We start from the raw sequence: 18766 nt of genomic DNA on the forward strand, positions 1-18766 counted from the left end.
CCCAGCATCCCTGACCACTGATCCTGCTAGCTAGGGATCATGGGAGTTGTAGGCCAAAAACATCTGGAGGGCCGAGGTTGAGGAAGCCGGGATATAGCAAACCAGGATAGGGAAAGTGAGCTACAGTTTCCAGATGTGACTTAACAAGCAACTTTTTCTTCTCGGGGAACTCTGCGAATTGTAACTTTGTGAGAGGAATCTAGGGGTCTCATCCTTAACAAACCACAACTCCCATGACTGCTCAAAGTGCTTTAAATGTGTGAATGTGTCCTGTGAGGGACAATGTTGAGATACTTCTTGGCAGGTCTGTCTATAGGACAAAATAGCAAGAGTTGGTCACAGGAGTTGCCAGAAGAGTTGGTGGAACAAAAGGTCTGTTTGATCCATGCAGTGCTTTTCCTGATGGGGCTTCTCTTTTGTGTGTGGTGCTCCAAAATGGTACTTGTGAGTAACAGAAGGTGTATTGAACTGCTGCCAGTAGGAATACCTGGAGACTGACAGTGGTGGCTGATGGAATGGGGCCATTGCCATTCTGGTTGGGTATGTGGTCATAGAGGTGTATGTCCCTCTTGTTGTGAATTCATTGCCTGCCTGGGGGGAGGGGGCTTGTCACCAGCACTACTTCCGATTGGTGGGCACCCTGGCAGAGTTTCCAGATATGCTAGTGGGATTTCTCCCCATCACTCAAAAATTGTTCTAGCTGTACATGTTTTTACATATAATAATAATAATTTATTATTTATACCCCGCCCATCTGGCTGGGTTTCCCCAGCCACTCTGGGCAGCTTCCAACCGAATATTAAAAACAGTACAGCATCAAACATTAAAAACTTCGTCAGTTGTCTTCTAAAAGTAAAATAGTTGCTTATTGTCTTGACATCTGCTGGGAGGGCGTTCCACAGGGCGGGTGCCACTACCGAGAAGGCCCTCTGTCTGGTTCCCTGCAACCTCACCTCTCGCAACGAGGGAACCGCCAGAAGGCCCTCGGTGCTGGATCTCAGTGTCCGGGCTGAATGATGGGGGTGGAGACGCTCCTTCAGGTATACAGGACCAAGGCCGTTTAGGGCTTTAAAGGTCAGTACCAACACTTTGAACTGTGCTCGGAAACGTACTGAGAGCCAGTGTAGATCTCTCAGGACCGGTGTTATGTGGTCCCGGCGGCCACTCCCAGTCACTAGGGTTAGCTAGCTAGCTAACTAGTCTAGGGTTATAATCGTACGTACAAGTATTCACATTTCCCCTCCAGTCTCCAAGTCATTACCCCCACCCTCAGTTTTGCTGCTGCTTTGACACGAGCTCCCACTTGGCAGCTGCTTCTCTCTCCTTCCTGGTTTAGCCACATCATTAATCCCAGCCATATTATCCCACAAAATATGACCTGTCAGGAGCACCAGAGCCAAAATGCACACCCACCCTGCTTCTCATTGTAGGTTATACTTGTGGTGGGGAAGGTGTCTCCTTCCTGCACTCCATAACCACACGGATCATGTATGCACTTATGCTGTGTATATGAATTGGCCCTTAGACCCAATGGGAGTTGCTGAAGACTTCATTCATTCATTTTGGTGGTGACTCCAGAGTTTGGTGTGAGGATGCAGCTTCGCACCATTACCATGCTGTGAAAGGATTCTGCAGGCAACAGCAAAATGACATTACCTTTAGGGCATTGTGGTCACTGTGCCATCCTTTGCTTTGTTCATTTGTTGACATTTTGACCAGTGCCAAAGCACATTTGTTTCCAGTTCCAGAGATCATGGCCATCAACTGAAAGAACCCACACTCAAAAAGGACTAGCATTTCCAAATGTCCAGGAAGTGTAACAGACAGTGCCAGATTTACATATAAGCTAAACAAGCTATAGCTTAGGGTCCCACTCTCTTGCCCCCCCCAAAAAAAAATAAAGGAAAAAAACTGGGTGTACATTTCTAAAATATAAGATTAAAAAAACCCCACCCACATTCAGCAACAATGTTTTGTGAGGGCTGTGGTCTAAACAACTGAGCCTAGGGCTTGCCAATCAGAAGGTTGGCAGTTTGAACGGGTGAGCTCCCGTTGTTTGGTCCCAACTCCTGCCAACCTAGCAATTCGAAATCACGTCAAGGTGCAAGTAGATAAATAGGTACCGCTCCAGCGGAAAGGTAAACGGCTTCTCTGTGCACTGCTCTGGTTTCGCCAGAAGCGGCTTAGTGCTGGCACATGACCTGGAAAAACTGTCTGCAGACAAATGTCGGCTCCCTCAGTGAGATGAGCACCACAACCCCAGAGTCATTCGCGACTGGACTTAACTGTCAGGGGTCCTTTAGCTTTACCTTTTGGGCACCTATAATGTACGTAATGGGCCCTGCCTGCTAGCCTGTTCCCTAAAATATCACTGGTTTGCTCATTTCTATATACAGTGGAACCTCGGTTTACGAACACAATTGGTTCCAGAAGTCTGTTCATAAACCGAAGTGTTCGTAAACCGAAGTGAACTTTCCCATTGAAAGTAATGGGAAGTTGATTAATCCGTTCTAGATGAGGAAAAACACCCCCTAGAACGGATTAACCGCTTTGCTCCGATGCCTTCACGGAGGCCGGGGAGCGTTTCCGCGACTGGGCTGCAGCCGCGAAAGCGGTCCCCGGCCTCTGCAAAGGCATCGGAGCGAAGCCCCAGCCTCCGATGCCTTCCGGAGGCTGGGGCTTTGCTCCGATGCTTTTGTGGAGGCCGGGGAGCACTTTCGTGACTGCAGCCCAGTCACGGAAACGCTCCCCGGCCTCCGCAAAGGCATCGGAGCGAAGCCCCAGCCTCCCCGAAGGTATCCGACGCTCCGATGCCTTTGGGGAGGTTTGGCCTTTGCTCCGATGCCTTCAGGGAGGCCGGGCCTTCGCTGCGGGACTCCAGGAGGCATCGGAGCGAAGGCCCGGCCTCCCCGAAGGCATCGGACGCTCAGTAGACCTCCGGCACCTCGGTTTACTAACTTCCGGGTTAGGATAGTTCGTAAACCGAAAGTTCGTAAACCGAGGTGTTCGTAAACCGAGGTACCACTGTACATAACAGCACCCATTTCCAAAATCACATTAACATGCCTGGCATCTGTATCTTAGATCTGCTTATGCAGATTAAACAAATTAAGGAAGAGATGTAAACCGCAATGCATCTCATTCTGGTCTGGCAGAGATTGCATACATGCCAAGCTCCTCTGTCCTCCGATGACTTACACGTTGTTTAATTCGCAAAGACAAAATGAAACCTTGGCTTTGTTTAAATGAATGCAAGTTTCCCACTGGCTAAGCAGGAAAAAATATAAATGGAATTGGGGGAGGGGGAGTGGAATAAATTTATTGCACCATAATATATGCAAGTAAATTAGAGTAATGTGGATTAAAGAATATACTGTAGAGTTGTCCGAGTTAAATATAATCCTCTCTTTTAAAATCATGTGTCGCTGTGTGTCTCAGTTTGCCTCCATTACGAAGAAGGGGCTAGCTACTCTCTACTCCCAACTCAGGGATGGGGACCCTGTGGCCCCCAGATGGTTTTTGTTGTGACGTGGGGTTTGTGATTTCAGCTCTCTTGACATAACATGCTGGAGACAGTTCTCTAGTAACAGTTCTTTATTAAAGTGAACAAGACTGACTGTGAGGGCAGGAAGGCTACATTTATAGGGACAGGGAACTAGCTAGAAAGGGATACATTTTGGTGGGAACAATATCAGGCAATCACAGTGCTGCCTTTTGGAGGGAACCAATAAGACAGAGGATCCAAATACAGCAGCTTACATGAACCAATAGTAGCTGTAGCTTCTGGAACCAAAAGGCAGTTACTTTATCCTAATGCAAATACAGACAATAATAACACAGAGATAAAATCCTTTGACTCAATACACAACAGTTTTCACCTCCAACTTCCATCAGCCCCTATCAGCATGTCCAGCAACATCTGGAAGACCATAGATTTCCCAGTGTAAGCACCAGCCTATGGGCCCCACGCCTTTTAGGGGCCCTATAACAGCGGATGAATATAATATTGTGTAATCAAATTTGCTTGTTGAAATTGTTGGTTGGTAAAATCAAAAATCTTATTAGGAGATCATTTCCAAGGGGCTCCGCGAGATTTTGACTGAATACAGCCAAGGCTATTGTTAAAAAATAAATAAAAGGAAATAAAATATTCTGTCAGGAGATGGTAAAATCTGAGATCACTAAGTTGCATTCAGTGCCAAGGAAAGAGTGAGGTTCTCTGAGTTCTAGTCCAGGAACAGCTGCTTCTTGCAGACTGTCTCTTGTACCTACAAAAGAATAAATGCCTGCGAGAGCCCAAATGGTATCAGTATCCTGATCTGTTACCAGGGCCGGATTCAGGTTTGACGAGGCCCGAAGCTACTGAAGGTACTGGGGCCCTTTATATGTCCAGCCGTCCTTTGTCAACAACAAATTGTTGCTGTTTTTTTGTGTTGAATATATGCTATGTGGTAATTTATGGACCTAATAGGTAGGCCCTATCTAAATCCATTTGCACATGTTGCCATGCAACCAGTCCATGCAGAATGTAGGCACCCTATACTGTATTATGCATCATTACCATAGTCATAGGGACCCAGGTGGCGCTGTGGTTAAACCACTGAGCCTAGGGCTTGCTGATCAGACGGTCGGCGGTTCGAATCCCTGTGACGGGGTGAGCTCCCGTTGCTCGGTCCCAGCTCCTGCCAACCTAGCAGTTCGAAAGCACGTCAAAAATGCAAGTAGATAAATAGGAATCGCTACAGCGGGAAGGTAAACGGCGTTTCCGTGTGCTGCTCTGGTTCGCCAGAAGTGGCTTTGTCATGCTGGCCACATGACCTGGAAGCTGTACGCCGGCTCCCTCGGCCAATAATGCAAGATGAGCGTGCAACCCCAGAGTCGGTCACGACTGGACCTAATGGTCAGGGGTCCCTTTACCCTTTACCTTTACCATAGTCATAATTTTCAATTCACCACAGTCCCAAATTTAAAAGTGTGGCTAATCTCAACTATGGCTTGACATCAACTTGTTTCAAACAAACTGTAGCTAAGATCATGCACACTTTGTTGGGTCTGAATGATACTATTAATCCACAGTTAATAACAAGAGAAGTAGAGGCTAGGCGAGACTTGTTTTCATCATGGTTTATCATAACACAGCCATTATCTCCTATGATTAATTTTATGGCAAAAACCCAATTCATTTCTGATTTAATCTGCACATGTACTGTTGAAAGACAAAGCATCCTTAGAAATCATGTAGGTTATATGTAGATTTTCTTTTGGAGTTTCATTGCCAATCCTGAAAACAACAGGACACTAAAATTCCCTAAGTGCATCCAATGTTTGCTTCCATTTCAGTCTACTGTTTCACACCATGGACCGTGTTGTGGACTGCACAAGAAGTGTTCACCACGGCTGCAAGAGAATGATATATTCCGTGAATCAGTCTTACAGCATGTCACAGACATCAGGGGCTGTTAATGTAGTGAAACGAAATCTTACAGACTACAGAAGAAAATAAGAATCCTTGGGGTCCTTACCCAGACTCACAGGTGCTCCGGTGCATATTCTTTTAGAGACGGGCCAGGCAGCGGGGGAAGAAAAAGAATACAGGTTGGTTATTATTTATTAAACTGAGGGTGTTTATTATGGGATGGGTGCCTTTTTTGGGCAGCGTCTGTGAAAAATGTTATAATCAAAATGCCAACCCCTGCCCCGCACAATCCAATCTGAATTTATGCTTCCCTGGGGAAATCCCATAGTTTTTAAAGGAAAATCTGTTGCCAGTAACCCATTTGTAATGTTTCAATGGCTTGTTTATTATTACTCTTTGGTAAATTTGTATAGTACCCTTTATCTGTAGATCTCAGTCCTGTTCACAGCTGTAATTATTTGCTACTAAGTAAATTATTAATAAAAGAACTTAATGTTTATATACCATATACTTAGCATTCAGTGCAATTTCACGATGCAATTCCCCCCCCCCCCCAAGAAAGCACTTTTTTTGGACAGTAGTCCTGTGCAGTGCCCCCAAATGGATGCTTTTGGGTGCCATGCCTGAAAAAAAAGCTTTCGGGGGGGGCACACAATATCATGGCAACCAAAGTTGCTGCCATGCTCTCGCAATAAAAACCAAGAATATGGTGCCCTGGATTTTGGCTTGAAAATGTTGGAGGGTATGGCATGTGTAGGTGAATTGCTCCATTCCAGGCTCGAAAACGTGGAAATACAAACAGAATCCTTACTATCTATAGATGGCGTATATTGCATTCACCTGTTCTCTTCTCCTTCCAGTAATGTCTTGTATGTAGCAATCTCAATATCAAGGGCCAGTTTGGTATTCATGAGTTCATGATAATCCCTCAAGAGGCCAGCCAATTTGTCCTTGGAATCCTGCAGGCGCTTCTGGAGCTCTTGTTGCTTTTCCTGGGCATCTTTAAGAGAATGGTCACCTTGTTTTTCAGTGTCACCAATGGCTGCCTGCAGAGAAGCCACCTGAAAAATATGGGAGAACATTGTCCAAATGTAACACCAGTATCACTCCATATTGGAGTCAGTCCCTTTCCGCCTTCCCATTCCAACAGCAATTCCGGGCAACCAGGAATTTCCTAGGATCTTATCACAGGCTCTTCAATAGCAAGATCACTAAGGGAGGAGAGCTTCCCCTGAAAGATAATCTGCCTGCCCCTGGTGTTGAACTCCCTTCAGAGGAGTCTTGGGTAGGATGCACCCTCAGGTCATGCAAAGTGATGCAAAAATCACCTGATAGGTGAGTCCCTTTCATGAGGGCAAAAGTGACGCCCAACAATCCTCCCCGGTTGTTTCAGCTCAGGGACCAGCTGAATTAGTGATAGGTATGTTCTCCCAGTCTCATTTGGTTTGGCTCGAAACAAGCTAAGTGATTTCTGCCCCAAACTGGAAAATGGGAAATATCCTAACTCCCTAACCCAACACCCTCCAGATACGTTGGATTACAAACTCCCATTAGCCCCAATCAGCACTGCCTGTGGCCAGGGTAGCGCTAATCTGAATTAATAAGGGCCCCACTGATCAGGGATCAGAGTCTTATCCTGCATTCCTGTGAGCTTTGAAGCTGCTGCTCACCCACCATAACTCTTCTTCCCACTCACCCACCTACCCACCTATAAACTTCCAAACCTCCTTCCTCTCCCCTTTCACCTGCTTACCTAGCTGCCAAATCTGGTAGCAAAGGTCTCCTCCCCATTCATGCCTAGAGTTACTTCTTGAAGGACTATGCATGTGTCAGACAGGGGTTAGGGCAGGCATCCCCAAACTGCGGCCCTCCAGATGTTTTGGCCTACAACTCCCATGATCCCTAGCTAACAGGACCAGTGGTCAGGGAAGATGGGAATTGTAGTCCAAAACATCTGGAGGGCCGAAGTTTAGGGATGCCTGAGTTAGGGGCTGGATGCATGGAGGGGAAAAGGAGTTGAATTCTTCTCCAGCTCAGATTAAAACCTGAGCCAGAGAAGAATTTATGGGATTGTAATACATCTCTCACATTTGTAATGAGTGTTATGAACATAGCTGCCAAGTCCGGATCGTAAAGATCCGGGATCGGCAGCGCGCGCATGACCGGAAGTTGTGTGACGCAACTTCCGGTGGCGCTTCGCCCTTCTATGGGCACCAGAAAATGGCGGCGCCAGCGCCAGAAGTCGCTTCCGCGCATGACCGGAAACACGTAAAAGCGACTTCCGGCACCGCCGCCGCCATTTTCTGATGCCCATAGAAGGGCGAAGCGCCACCGGAAGTCGCGTCACACAACTTCCGGTCATGCGCGGAAGCGACTTCCGGCGCCGGCGCCGCCATTTTCTGGTGCCCATAGAAGGGCAAAGCAGCACCAGAAAAATGGCCGCCGGGAAGAAGCGAATTTAAGGGACAATGCCGGGATTTTCTGCCAAACGGGAGACCGCCAGGAAACGGTGAGAAAAAAGGGGTTTTCCCGGCGGATACGGGATACTTGGCAGCTATGGTTATGAATGTGCTCCGTGTTTTTTTCCCAGGAAATACAAATTTCAGAAACACCTTTAAGTAGCAGGTGGTTACGAACCATTAGTGGTACCATAGAAAAACCAGCAAGTTGTGGCCTTCAGTTTTTGAAGGCAGGCCTTAAGGTCTGACACTCCCACCAAACCAGGACCAGGGAACACAAGGGATTCCTCACCTTCTTCTTCTCATTATCTGTCTGGAATTGCATTATCTGTATCACCCGTTTTAGCTCAGTAATTTCATTGTTGTTTTTTTCCAGATTTGCATGGAACTTGCATCGTTTGCTCTGGAGATCCTCAATCTAATATTCAGAGAGAGAAGGCAGAAGAGCAGAGGTACAACTTAATGCTTAAATATTGCGAGAGAGGCAGTGATGGCTCCCCCCTCATTGGCTATGTCGGGAGGTTGGACCCTTGTTAGCCAGAGGGCCACAGTCCTTTGTGGATAATCCCCCAGGGGCCAGGGGCAAAAAATGGGTGGAGCAATGCCTATGGCAATTACCTTTGTAATTGGTGACATTACAATCAACTTACCTCTCTATCTTCCATCTACGCAAACAAAATGCACTGTCATAATTCAAAGATGCCTCTATCTGGACATAAGCACTTGAGGAGGCAGTGAAGCAGGGTCAATGTGAGGCATGGACTGGGGAGAGGGCTAAACAGAGGGGCTTGGAGAGTCACATTTGACAGCCAGGCCTGAGGCCTGCCCCCACCAGGGACTATATAAAAACTATGCCAATCCTCAGCTACCAGACTAGAACCACCTTCCTCAACAGAGTTCCTGTGAACACTAAGTTCTTTGAAGAAATGCCCACATAATGGGTTGAAATTAAAATAAAACAAAAAGTGTGCTTCAACCATGCATACCTAGGAAAGTTTCTAAACAGCTAAGAGGTGTTCCAACTCTGAGAAGTTTTCATTTTATTTTGTTCTGGTTTTGATCCTCCACCCACTGGTGAATGTGTTGATTGTAGTGTGAAACTTTGTGGCTGCCTCACGGTGAGAGAGGAATGCTAGGAATGTATTTTGATAAGCAAGGACTGTATGGATCTCAAAGAAAGCACTCAATATGGTGAAAATATTGAAAAACACCCCACTATGTCATGCAGCAACTATTGCATGAACGATGAAAAGAGCTCAAAGCAAAGGAGTGGAATGAAACCATGGACCCTGTGTGAGAGGAAGAAAGAAAGGGAAGCTGCCAGGTGAGGGCTGAGAGAGTTCACCTCTTTCTGTGTGGGACAAGAGTTAAGATCTGCATTTGAGAGAGGATTTTGCATTCTTTTTCTTCCTTTGCTTTTGTTTTTTTTTTAGATCAGTTTGCTTTTTATTGTATTATGAAAAGTCTTAATAAAATCTTATTGAAAAAGGAAAAAGGAAAAATGCCCACAGATTCCATATGAGGAATTTACTGAGATACAACATTAAGTTCCCCGAAACTAATTTCTGAGATCTTTGCTAGGACTAGGAGTACATCTGGGAGTGCCTGTAGCGGAATGAGGATTTATGCTTGTTAAAATGAGGACGGTTAAAACAATAGTATAATCTTTTAAGTTTGAGGAGGACAGATTGCTTTAGCACAATAAAACTGATAAACAAGATAGATGGTTGCATCTGAGGCAAAAGCTGTTCATATTCAATGACATACAGTATTAGAAACTATTCAGAAGGAACCTGATGGAGATTCAGACTTCAAGATTCTGTGCCTCCACTTATCAATTCACCAGAGCAATTCACCTGGCAAAATAACTTTCTCTTGGGCCTTTCTGTTTCTAAGCTTGCAAACTATGCCAAAACAGTTCTTTGAGGGGTCTGGTTTCTGCAAAGGTTATATATATTGGCCATGCATACTGAAGACATGAGAGCCTTGGAGGTGTGGCTGACAGTCAGCACAACCTTTGGGCTGAAAAAGGTTAGCTATCCATGTTTTCACCCTACATCTTGTATATCCACCACATTTTCTCCCAACAAACCGTCACTGTGTCACTGCCATTGCCAATGAGATTACTCTAAATATAATATAACACAACACAACTTGTACCACACAAAGATATTTCATCTTAATTTGGTCACCTTCCTGTTGGATATATGACATCCATCCAGCTAAATATCTCAGTAGTTATTCACCATACATTGAGCTTCATAAATTTATGTGTGATGACCAGGGTGATTTAACAAACAGGAAAAATAATAAAAATACAATGAACACCAATACTCAATTAAAATAATAATAATATTGTAGTCTAGACTTTCCTTGGAATCCCCACCACATTTGTAAAAGAACTCACTAACTAGTAGCTGACTTCCAAAGGAGAAACTGGTTTCATTTTAGTTAATTTTATTATGTTATTATGCTCCTAAGACTTGCTTCGTGAAACAATAAATCTGGTTTAATATATGGCTTTAGATGATCAAAATGTGGACCTGGCAGTCATTTCATTGCACTGATTTTAACAAATGGATAGAACAGCAGAACTTTTTCTATTTATTGAGAAATCTGAGAGCTTGAAGTTGGCAAACCAGGATGTGAAAATTGAATTGCTGAAAATCTAGGGTCTGGTTCCTTTATTTTCTGATTGTCTACATTCCTTTAAAAAAAGAAGAGTGATGTTGGGCTCCTGAAATAGCAGAATTCTGAATCTATTTCACCATCTCAACCCATTCCATGTCTCTTGGTCATACCTGGCTCTTGTAAAAGATATTAGCTTCTTCTTTGCTTCTTAGTGCGATGCTCTGATACCATCTTTCAATGTGCTGGATCAGGGCATCCATGTCGAGGCCTCTGCTGTTGTCCATGCTGACAACCACAGATGTATCATAAAGTTGGCAGTCTAGCACAGTGCGTTCCTGCAGGTTACACAGAATTTGAGTGACATCTTAGTGCCCAGCAGTAGAGAAAGCAACAGCAAACTATAATAATAATACTAATAAATTTATTATTTATACCCCACCCATCTGGCTAGGTTTCCCCAGCCACTCTGGGTGGCTTACAGCACATAAAAAAATTGTAAAACTATCTCGAGGTGCAGGACCAAGCCTAACTTATGTGTCTTGTTTGGAGCAATTGATGAGATTCACATATCATTTTGTTGAACACTACACATTATTAGGGACGCGGGTGGCGCTGTGGGTTAAAGCACAGAGCCTAGAGCTTGCCGATCAGAAGGTCGGCGGTTCGAATCCCCGCGAAGGGGTGAGCTCCCGTTGCTCGGTCCCAGCTCCTGCCAACCTAGCAGTTCAAAAGCACGTCAAAGTGCAAGTAGATAAATAGGTACCGCTACAGCGGGAAGGGAAGCGGCATTTCCGTGTGCTGCTCTGGTTCGCCAGAAGTGGCTTTGTCATGCTGGCCACATGACCTGGAAGCTGTACGCTGGCTCCCTCGGCCAATAACGCGAGAGGAGCGCTGCAACCCCAGAGTCGGTCACGACTGGACCTAATGGTCAGGGGTCCCTTTATCTTTACCTTTACACATTTAAAACATCTACTGAAAAAATGTGGAAACTCTAGTTTTTTAAGGGTGCTGTGAATTGTAGCTCTCTGTGGGGGGGGGGGCCGGCGGTAAACTCCAGCACCCAGTATTCTATCTGAAAAGATTGTCGCACAGATCTAAATATTGTGATCCAAAGCATAAATTGCTTAGAACAAAAATCCAGCGGAACCAGAAGGACCCCTGTGTTGAAATGAATAGCATTGCCTATAGAAGGAAAGGATCGAGATCCATAGCTCAATGATAGGGCCACTATTGGGCATGCAAAAGGTCCATGGTTCAATTCTTGGCATCTGTCCAAGTAAGGCTGGGAAAGACTATCCAAAGGAGCTGCTGCCAGTCAGTGTATGCAATGCAGAGCAAAGTGGGCCAAGGGTCTGGCTAAATATAAGGCAGATTTCCATTGCTACACAAGAGTCAAGTCTGTTTTATCTGGCGCTAGAAATAATGGCAGTGGCGTCACATCCTAGGGCTGTGGGGTGCCTGATTTCCGAAAGATGCACAATTGAAATATCTGAATTGAGGGGTAAGAGCAGCTTTTTTATGCTGCAACTTATCTTAACAGACCTCTGCAAAGAAAGCTCTCAGGAATTCTACAGTCTCTTTCAGCAGCTCCTTCTTCATTTCCAGTTCCTTCTGATGTTCATACGCAGCATCAACTTTCTAGGGGAGAAAACCTGAGATTAAATTCTCATGCCATTCCAAAGCCAACACTATTCATTTATTTTATAGCATTTATATACCACTTAATATTTAAGACTTTCTCACACACACTGAAATACATGTTTGTAACAAGTGTATGTGCTTAGGCTGAGTCCCCTGCAATTTCAGAGTTCCAAATTGCAATGGAGCCCTTTCACCATGCTTTTCATAAAAGACCGTACAATTCATGGTTATATGGAGATATCTGATGGCTCCTTAATGCATTGATATAGCCAGAAAGAGGTTATCCAGGTATGTACTTTACTAGGACATCTGTGCTTATCAAATGCCTTTTCTTCCAATGAAATGAGGCTGGCTGCTTGTTACATGTACTTTCATCTCTTGAAGACATCAGCTTCAAGTGGTAATGAGAAATCAAGTGATGTACATTGTTTCAGCCCTCCATTTCTTTCACGCTGATACATTTTTGCAGTTCAATAGGAATGCTGGGTCTTCGGGATCAGCACTGTGTTCATGCTGAATTATGGCAGGCTATATCATTCCCTTTAGTGGAGCAATTTCCCCATCTCTTCTACTACATCTCCCACCAATTTGGAACAAGAAACAACTGCCCCCAAAGCATCCTATAGTACAGGGTGCGGAACCCGTGTACTATAGCTGTAGAACTACAGTTTCCATAATCCCTGACCATTGACTGGCTGTGACTGATGGAAGCTAGAGTCCAAGAAAAAACGGAGTGGCTTTAGGAATTGCTTCTTAGACCACGCCTGAATACTTCTTCTCCCTCCCACTCCCCTTGCAATTTGTGGGAAACCCAAATTGGCATTTTTTATTCTAATTCAACATTAAAGATCAGGTTTTCCTGCGGAAAGTGGACTTGGATCAGGAAAGTGTAGCTCTGTACCTAGAAAGCATGGGGCAAAAGGTAAGTGTGACTGAGCCCAGAGATGTGCATCACAACCTGGAATTGACTACAGTTCCTAGCTGATGATCAATGCCCCCAGTTGCCTTTACTTATGTAAATTAAAATTGAAATGTGTAAATCTAGAAATCCCCATTTTGTGCTGGCATGCACATTTTACTGTGCAGGCCTACCTAAACCACTCACCTGCTTGAGCAGGACAAACTCATTTTCTGTATTTGTTCGTCTATTCAGCTCTTCTTCATATCTTGCAGGATTTGAGAGGGAGAGAGAGCAAGAGGAGGAAAGAGAAACACTTTATCCAAACACAGCAAGCAAGCATAGATTACACTTAACCACATGTACAAAGTCCCAATGGTCATTTGATGTAAAGAAAAGCAGTTCAGGATGGGGGAATTTTGAGCCAAGAAACAGCAGGGACAGCAAAAGGAGGAGTTAGCCGGATCCCATTATTTACTGGCCTCTTTTCTCTTCCACATCCCTTTTCCCGAAGCTGCTTTTATTAGCCCCCACAGTGTTGCAGAAGTAACTAAACATGTCTGTAACCCTGCACGGGGTGGTGGTGGGGAGAGGAGCTTGGAGATGTTATTTTTAATAGCTGGACTGGCATGAAAAGGGTTAAGCACTTTTGACCTCTTCTTCTGCCAATCCTCCAGTCAAAATTGCCCCCTCCTGAAACAATTTTACATCAGACCAAAACAAAGCCTAACAACCAGTCACGTAGTCTTTATGGCATGCATTTTCATGCAGCACATAATTAAAATGTGACAGGAACCATTAATCCTGTGCTGTAGAAACCAGGATGAAAAGAAGGAGGAACTGGAAACAGAACAAATTATATCACATTTTAAGTAGCATACAGCTCAACTTCTCTAGACAACAAATCTTTTCCAAGATAGTACTTGCCGGTTTCGAATGTCAGTGTTTCAGGGGGGAAAGAACATACATACATTTAAGTTTAGTTAAAACACCACAGGACTAGTGGAACTATTTGGTCAATGATAGGTTTGAAGATTGCACTCTCTTGCAAAAGTACAAATGCCTTTGGTGGCACTATGGAGAGGGAAGGTTGAAGCCATGGTAGGTTTCAGCCTGGCTTCTGACATGCTTTAGATGTTAAATAGCAGGTGAAGGGCTGTTGCCCAAACTGAAAATGCCACATCCCATTCTCTCCCCTACTTTCTAGCAATGCTTAAGCCACCTTAACCTGTTAACAACGTGAAGGTAGTGCCATCCATTGAAGGAGCTATGCCACTTTTCCAGCTCTGAGGCCTCACCCACACTTCCTTTTGTGCCATGTTTCTCAGCACAGGTCTGGGCTTTCCAGGTCTGCGTCAGAGCCAAGAAACAGCAGGACAGCTGTTTGTTTTATTTGTTAATTTGGAAAAATTGAATAAAAATTATTATAAAAAAGAAAGAAACAGCAGGACAGCAATGCTTCCCCCCAGGAAAAGCCCACATTTTACCACTGAATCAGAGCAAACAACAAGCAGGTTTTCCACAGAGCCAGGCGATATCAGAAACTAAGCTAGCGTCATGGCCTCGCTGTTTCTTCAATATTTGAAGCCCACTTCACATGGGTACTCCATGCCGTGTTGGGGGAAAATGGCACGATGTTATCATGTGGCAAATTCCTGGCGGTTCATAGGAAGCAGCCATTGGATCAGAATAGGGAGTAATCACAGGGTCCTCATGTCACATGTTCAATTTCGTGTGACTGGAGAGAGCAGGTAAGAGAGGCGGGGCTGTTGCTTTCAGCCATAACATCTAGTTCTGGCTAGGAATGGACAGAAAGCAGCATTCTACTTATTATTGGTTATTTTATTGCATTCATATCCCACCATTTCTCCAAGTAGTTCAAAGTGGTGTACACAGTTCTTCCTCTTGTTTAATCCCCTCAACAACCCTGAAAGGAAGTGACTGGCCCAGGGCCACCTAGTCAGGGCCAGCCCTATGGCCAGGCTGGGGGCGCAGGGTGCCGGGGGGGGGGGCGCCGTGCTGTGGTGCCTGTGGCAGCCGTGCTGCGCGCTGCACCTGCCCACCAGCCGTGCGGAGAAACGGGGCGGGGGCGCTGGAGGGATCGTCGCACCACGGCGCCCGGGCACCCGATATGCTTAAGACGGCCCTGCACCCAGTGAGCTTCTTGGCTGACTGGGGATTTAAACCCCCCTCTGCCCAGTTCATCTGTTGTTTGGGGGTGCACAAATTAGATAGTCTCGCCTTAAAATGTAGAGTGAAAGCATTTCCCCACCCCACTCCTAGTTCTGCGGAAGTCATGCAATGTAAGGTCTGCCACCAGTCTTGGCTCACTAAGTGTAAGGAGCTGGCTGTGGACATGGCCTCTGCCTAGAGAGGTTAACTTACTTGCATCGGTTCTCCTCAACCATGCTGTGCGTTGTTTTTTGTTGGTTTTCGAGCTTCTGCTTCTCACACAATAAGCAGTCCAGTTTTTTCCTCAGCTTACTGAGGAAATTTTCACATAAAGGCTTGAGATCTTTCCGAACGGTAGGAACTGTCTGGTTCTGCAGCAGCTTCCATTTGGTGACCAGCACCTGGTTCTTTTGTTCCAAGGATCGGACCTGAAATCCAAGCAAGAAAAGGCCAGTTGCTGTGAAGCTGTTGCAACTTTTGATAGCAAATAAATGCATGAATGAGCCAGCATTTTGCTGCTACGGGATTCACTTTTAGGTGCTGAATATATCCTTGGTTGTTGTTTTTCAATACAAAATATAGCCTATAACCACAAAGCCATTATGGAAGTGATTCAAATGATAGATCTCACGCATATAATCGAAATCTTACATTATGGTTCTAGGTGTACTCTAATCCATTGTTCATAGCTGATAATGAAAACACCTCAGCCCCACCCTTCTCACCACCTATGGTGTTGTTAAAATTCCTATACTGCCCTTCATCTGAGGATCACACGGAAATTTAAAATATGAAAACCCACAAAAAATGTGTAACACAGTAACAAACAAAAACAATAGCCCTACCCCGCCGTTTAAAAGACCATAGAGAGTTTAATTAGCCAAAAGCCTGGGAGAAGAGGATTATTTTGCCTGACACCAAAATAAATGTAACCAAGGTGCCAGGCAAGCCTGCTTGGGGAGAGCATTCCACAAGTGAGGAGCCACCACAAAAAAGGCCTGCATTTTCCTGTGTCCACTGTATATTGAATAAAGTATACTTTCTACCTATTTCTGCTTGCACTACAGCCTCGAACCAGCTCAAAATTGCCCTCCCAAGCCACAGTTAGCCACAAAGGGAAAAGCTGTCGGCTTAAAAAAGCTACCCATCCTCTTCATGTTGGGGTGTGATCATAAAATCACAGAACTGTAGAGTTGGAAGGGATCCTGAGGGTCTCCTAGTCCAACCCCTTGCAATGAGGAATATGCAACTGTCCCACATGCGGATAAACCTGCAACCTTGGCATTATCAGCACCATGTTTCAACCAACTGTGAATGGGCTGTCACAGAGGTTGTACTACTACTACAACAACTACTAGCGTTAAATTTGCATACCACCCTTCATTCAAAGATCACAGGGTTGTTCACAACATAAAAATATAAAATGAGAATCTAAAATACATAATAAAACAAAAACAAACCAGTAATCCCCCTCCCATATGAGTTTGTAGTGTGGCTATGCTGAAAAATGGCACGGAGCTTACATAATATATATATATATATATATTTAACCATTGGGTAGTTCTGCACCGAGAAACCTTGAAACGAAATTTGAAGGCTGCTGGGTATGCTGCAGTCTAGCAAGCAGTAGCACAAGCCTTGTATGGAGAGATGTAAAAACCATGGACAGAACTTTTAGCACATGATCATCCACTAATACAGCACATTTCAACTGAGTCAATTCACACATTCTTCTGTCAAGTGTACAGGTGTGAATCAGACCTTATCCTTCAAAGTCTCCAGATTCAAAATTTGCTCTCTGCAAACATATCACTTAATGTGGCAGCAAAATTAATTAGAACTCTAACTCTGCTTCAAATATCTGAATGTTCAGCCCTTCGGTCTGGGATCACCCCCACCATCATTAATGGAATCATCTCACCTTGTCAATAAAGCAAGCAAACTGATTGTTGAGGTCCTTTATTTGCTCCTTCTCCCGTGCTTTTACTTGATGGTCATGTGGATCGACCCCCAGGCAGAGAGGTTCCAAGAGATGCTTGTTAATGGAAACCTCGCGGATCCTATCGCTTCTACAGCTGGCAGAAGGACTTGTTGTGCTTCTATGTCCAAAGCCCCTTGCAAGTATGCTATGGCCCACCACTTGCCCTGCTTCCATATCGTTTCCATAACTACTTCTCTCGGTGCTCACACAGCAAGAAATCTGAAGTCTTCCACCAAAGTTATGGAAACTTTTGCTGGTGTTTTCCCTTCCTGCCAGGTGGGTGGCGCCGAAAGGCTGGCAGGTGGATGCCTCACTGATTCTGATCCCTCCGCTGCCTGCACCAGAGGAGGCAGAGGTAAAACATCTCTGAGGAGAAGAGGCGAAGAACTGTTGGCTCATCATGTTGGCTCCGTCTGAGAAGGACTCAAAGGACAAGGGGGTGCACAGAATGAGAGCAGCAGAAGGAGCTACTCCTTATATGCAGCAGATTAGTCAGGCAGATCTTCTGAAATTTGCAGTGGTAATTTAGGATATTACGGGGTTTGCCTTGCCTGGCAGCAAAACATTGACCTTCACAGGCTAAAGGATGAAGTTAAAAAGTGCTAGACAAACAGTAAACAGTGTGGTACAGGAAACACTTTTTTAAATGCCCTGTTGGCAAATTTTGATTTGGAAGATGTTTTCCTTTATGAACCGATTGGCTACTCTTTTGTCAGAATTAGCATGATACAAGTGAAATTGCTTGAGGGCAAAGGCACTGCAAGAATCTAAAATGCTTCTTTCTTCCTACCTTGGTTTTGAATGCTGATCTCCAAGTTTCCATCTGTGGTGTTGTGCTCGCCATTGTTAAATGGGTGGACTGGACTGTGACAATTACCAAGTGTCGTAGGAGCCAACTCCTATGCCGCCCATAAAATATTTGAGGGAGGTGCCCCCTCAAAGTTTATGGGCATTGGCATTCAAATGGGGTGTGTGATCAATTATGTGGGGTGGGGCTTACCTGCCCCCCCATATTTTATTCAAGCTGGCACCCCTGCTACCTGCACTAGTCATTAATTTGTCTCTTTTGGGTTGATGAACATGCTCAGTTGACATGCTCTTTATGTAGGAGGGGGGACCGGCCCATGTGTGCAGTGTGTGATGTGGGCGCTCTCCACAAAAGCTTGCACATGGGCAAACTGGATTTGCATGACTCGCACAAATTGGGTACCTCTGTGTTCAGGAACTCCATGGGTCACATACTTCATTATGTGTGATATGGAGGAGAGGTATATGCGCTCACTTCCCCAATACAAGTAAACTGAATTTGTTTGTTAAGCGTGTGAATTGTGTCGGACCATTGTTCCATCTAGCTCAGCATTGTCTACACTGACTGGCAGCATCTCTCAAGGGTTTCAGACAAGGAACATCTCCATCCTTGTCTGCAGACACGAGGGGTTGAAACTGGGACCCTCTGCATTCAAAGCAAATGGTCTACCACTGAGGTATGGACCTTCATGATTGGAAGATTTGGAAAATACAAAGTGGAAGCTATCTACTGCCAACACACAAAATAGACTCCACCTGAT

At 44.9% G+C, this 18766-nt stretch overlaps 1 protein-coding gene across 1 annotated transcript; it reads right to left on the bottom strand.

The window, feature by feature from the left end:
* Positions 1-3749: 3749 nt before the first annotated feature.
* LOC132591656 (keratin, type II cytoskeletal cochleal-like) lies at positions 3750-17600 on the bottom strand. The gene is made up of 10 exons (XM_060271071.1): positions 17362-17600; positions 17139-17277; positions 15431-15645; positions 13253-13313; positions 12049-12144; positions 10677-10841; positions 8168-8293; positions 6257-6477; positions 5519-5551; positions 3750-3888 (listed from the first exon to the last, which is right to left on the bottom strand). The coding sequence occupies exons 1-10, from the start codon at positions 17598-17600 to the stop codon at positions 3858-3860; spliced, it is 1326 nt and encodes a 441-aa protein (XP_060127054.1). The 3' UTR covers positions 3750-3857.
* Positions 17601-18766: the final 1166 nt, after the last annotated feature.

Source organism: Zootoca vivipara, chromosome 2 (assembly GCF_963506605.1).
Source record: "Zootoca vivipara chromosome 2, rZooViv1.1, whole genome shotgun sequence".
Lineage (NCBI taxonomy): Eukaryota > Metazoa > Chordata > Lepidosauria > Squamata > Lacertidae > Zootoca > Zootoca vivipara.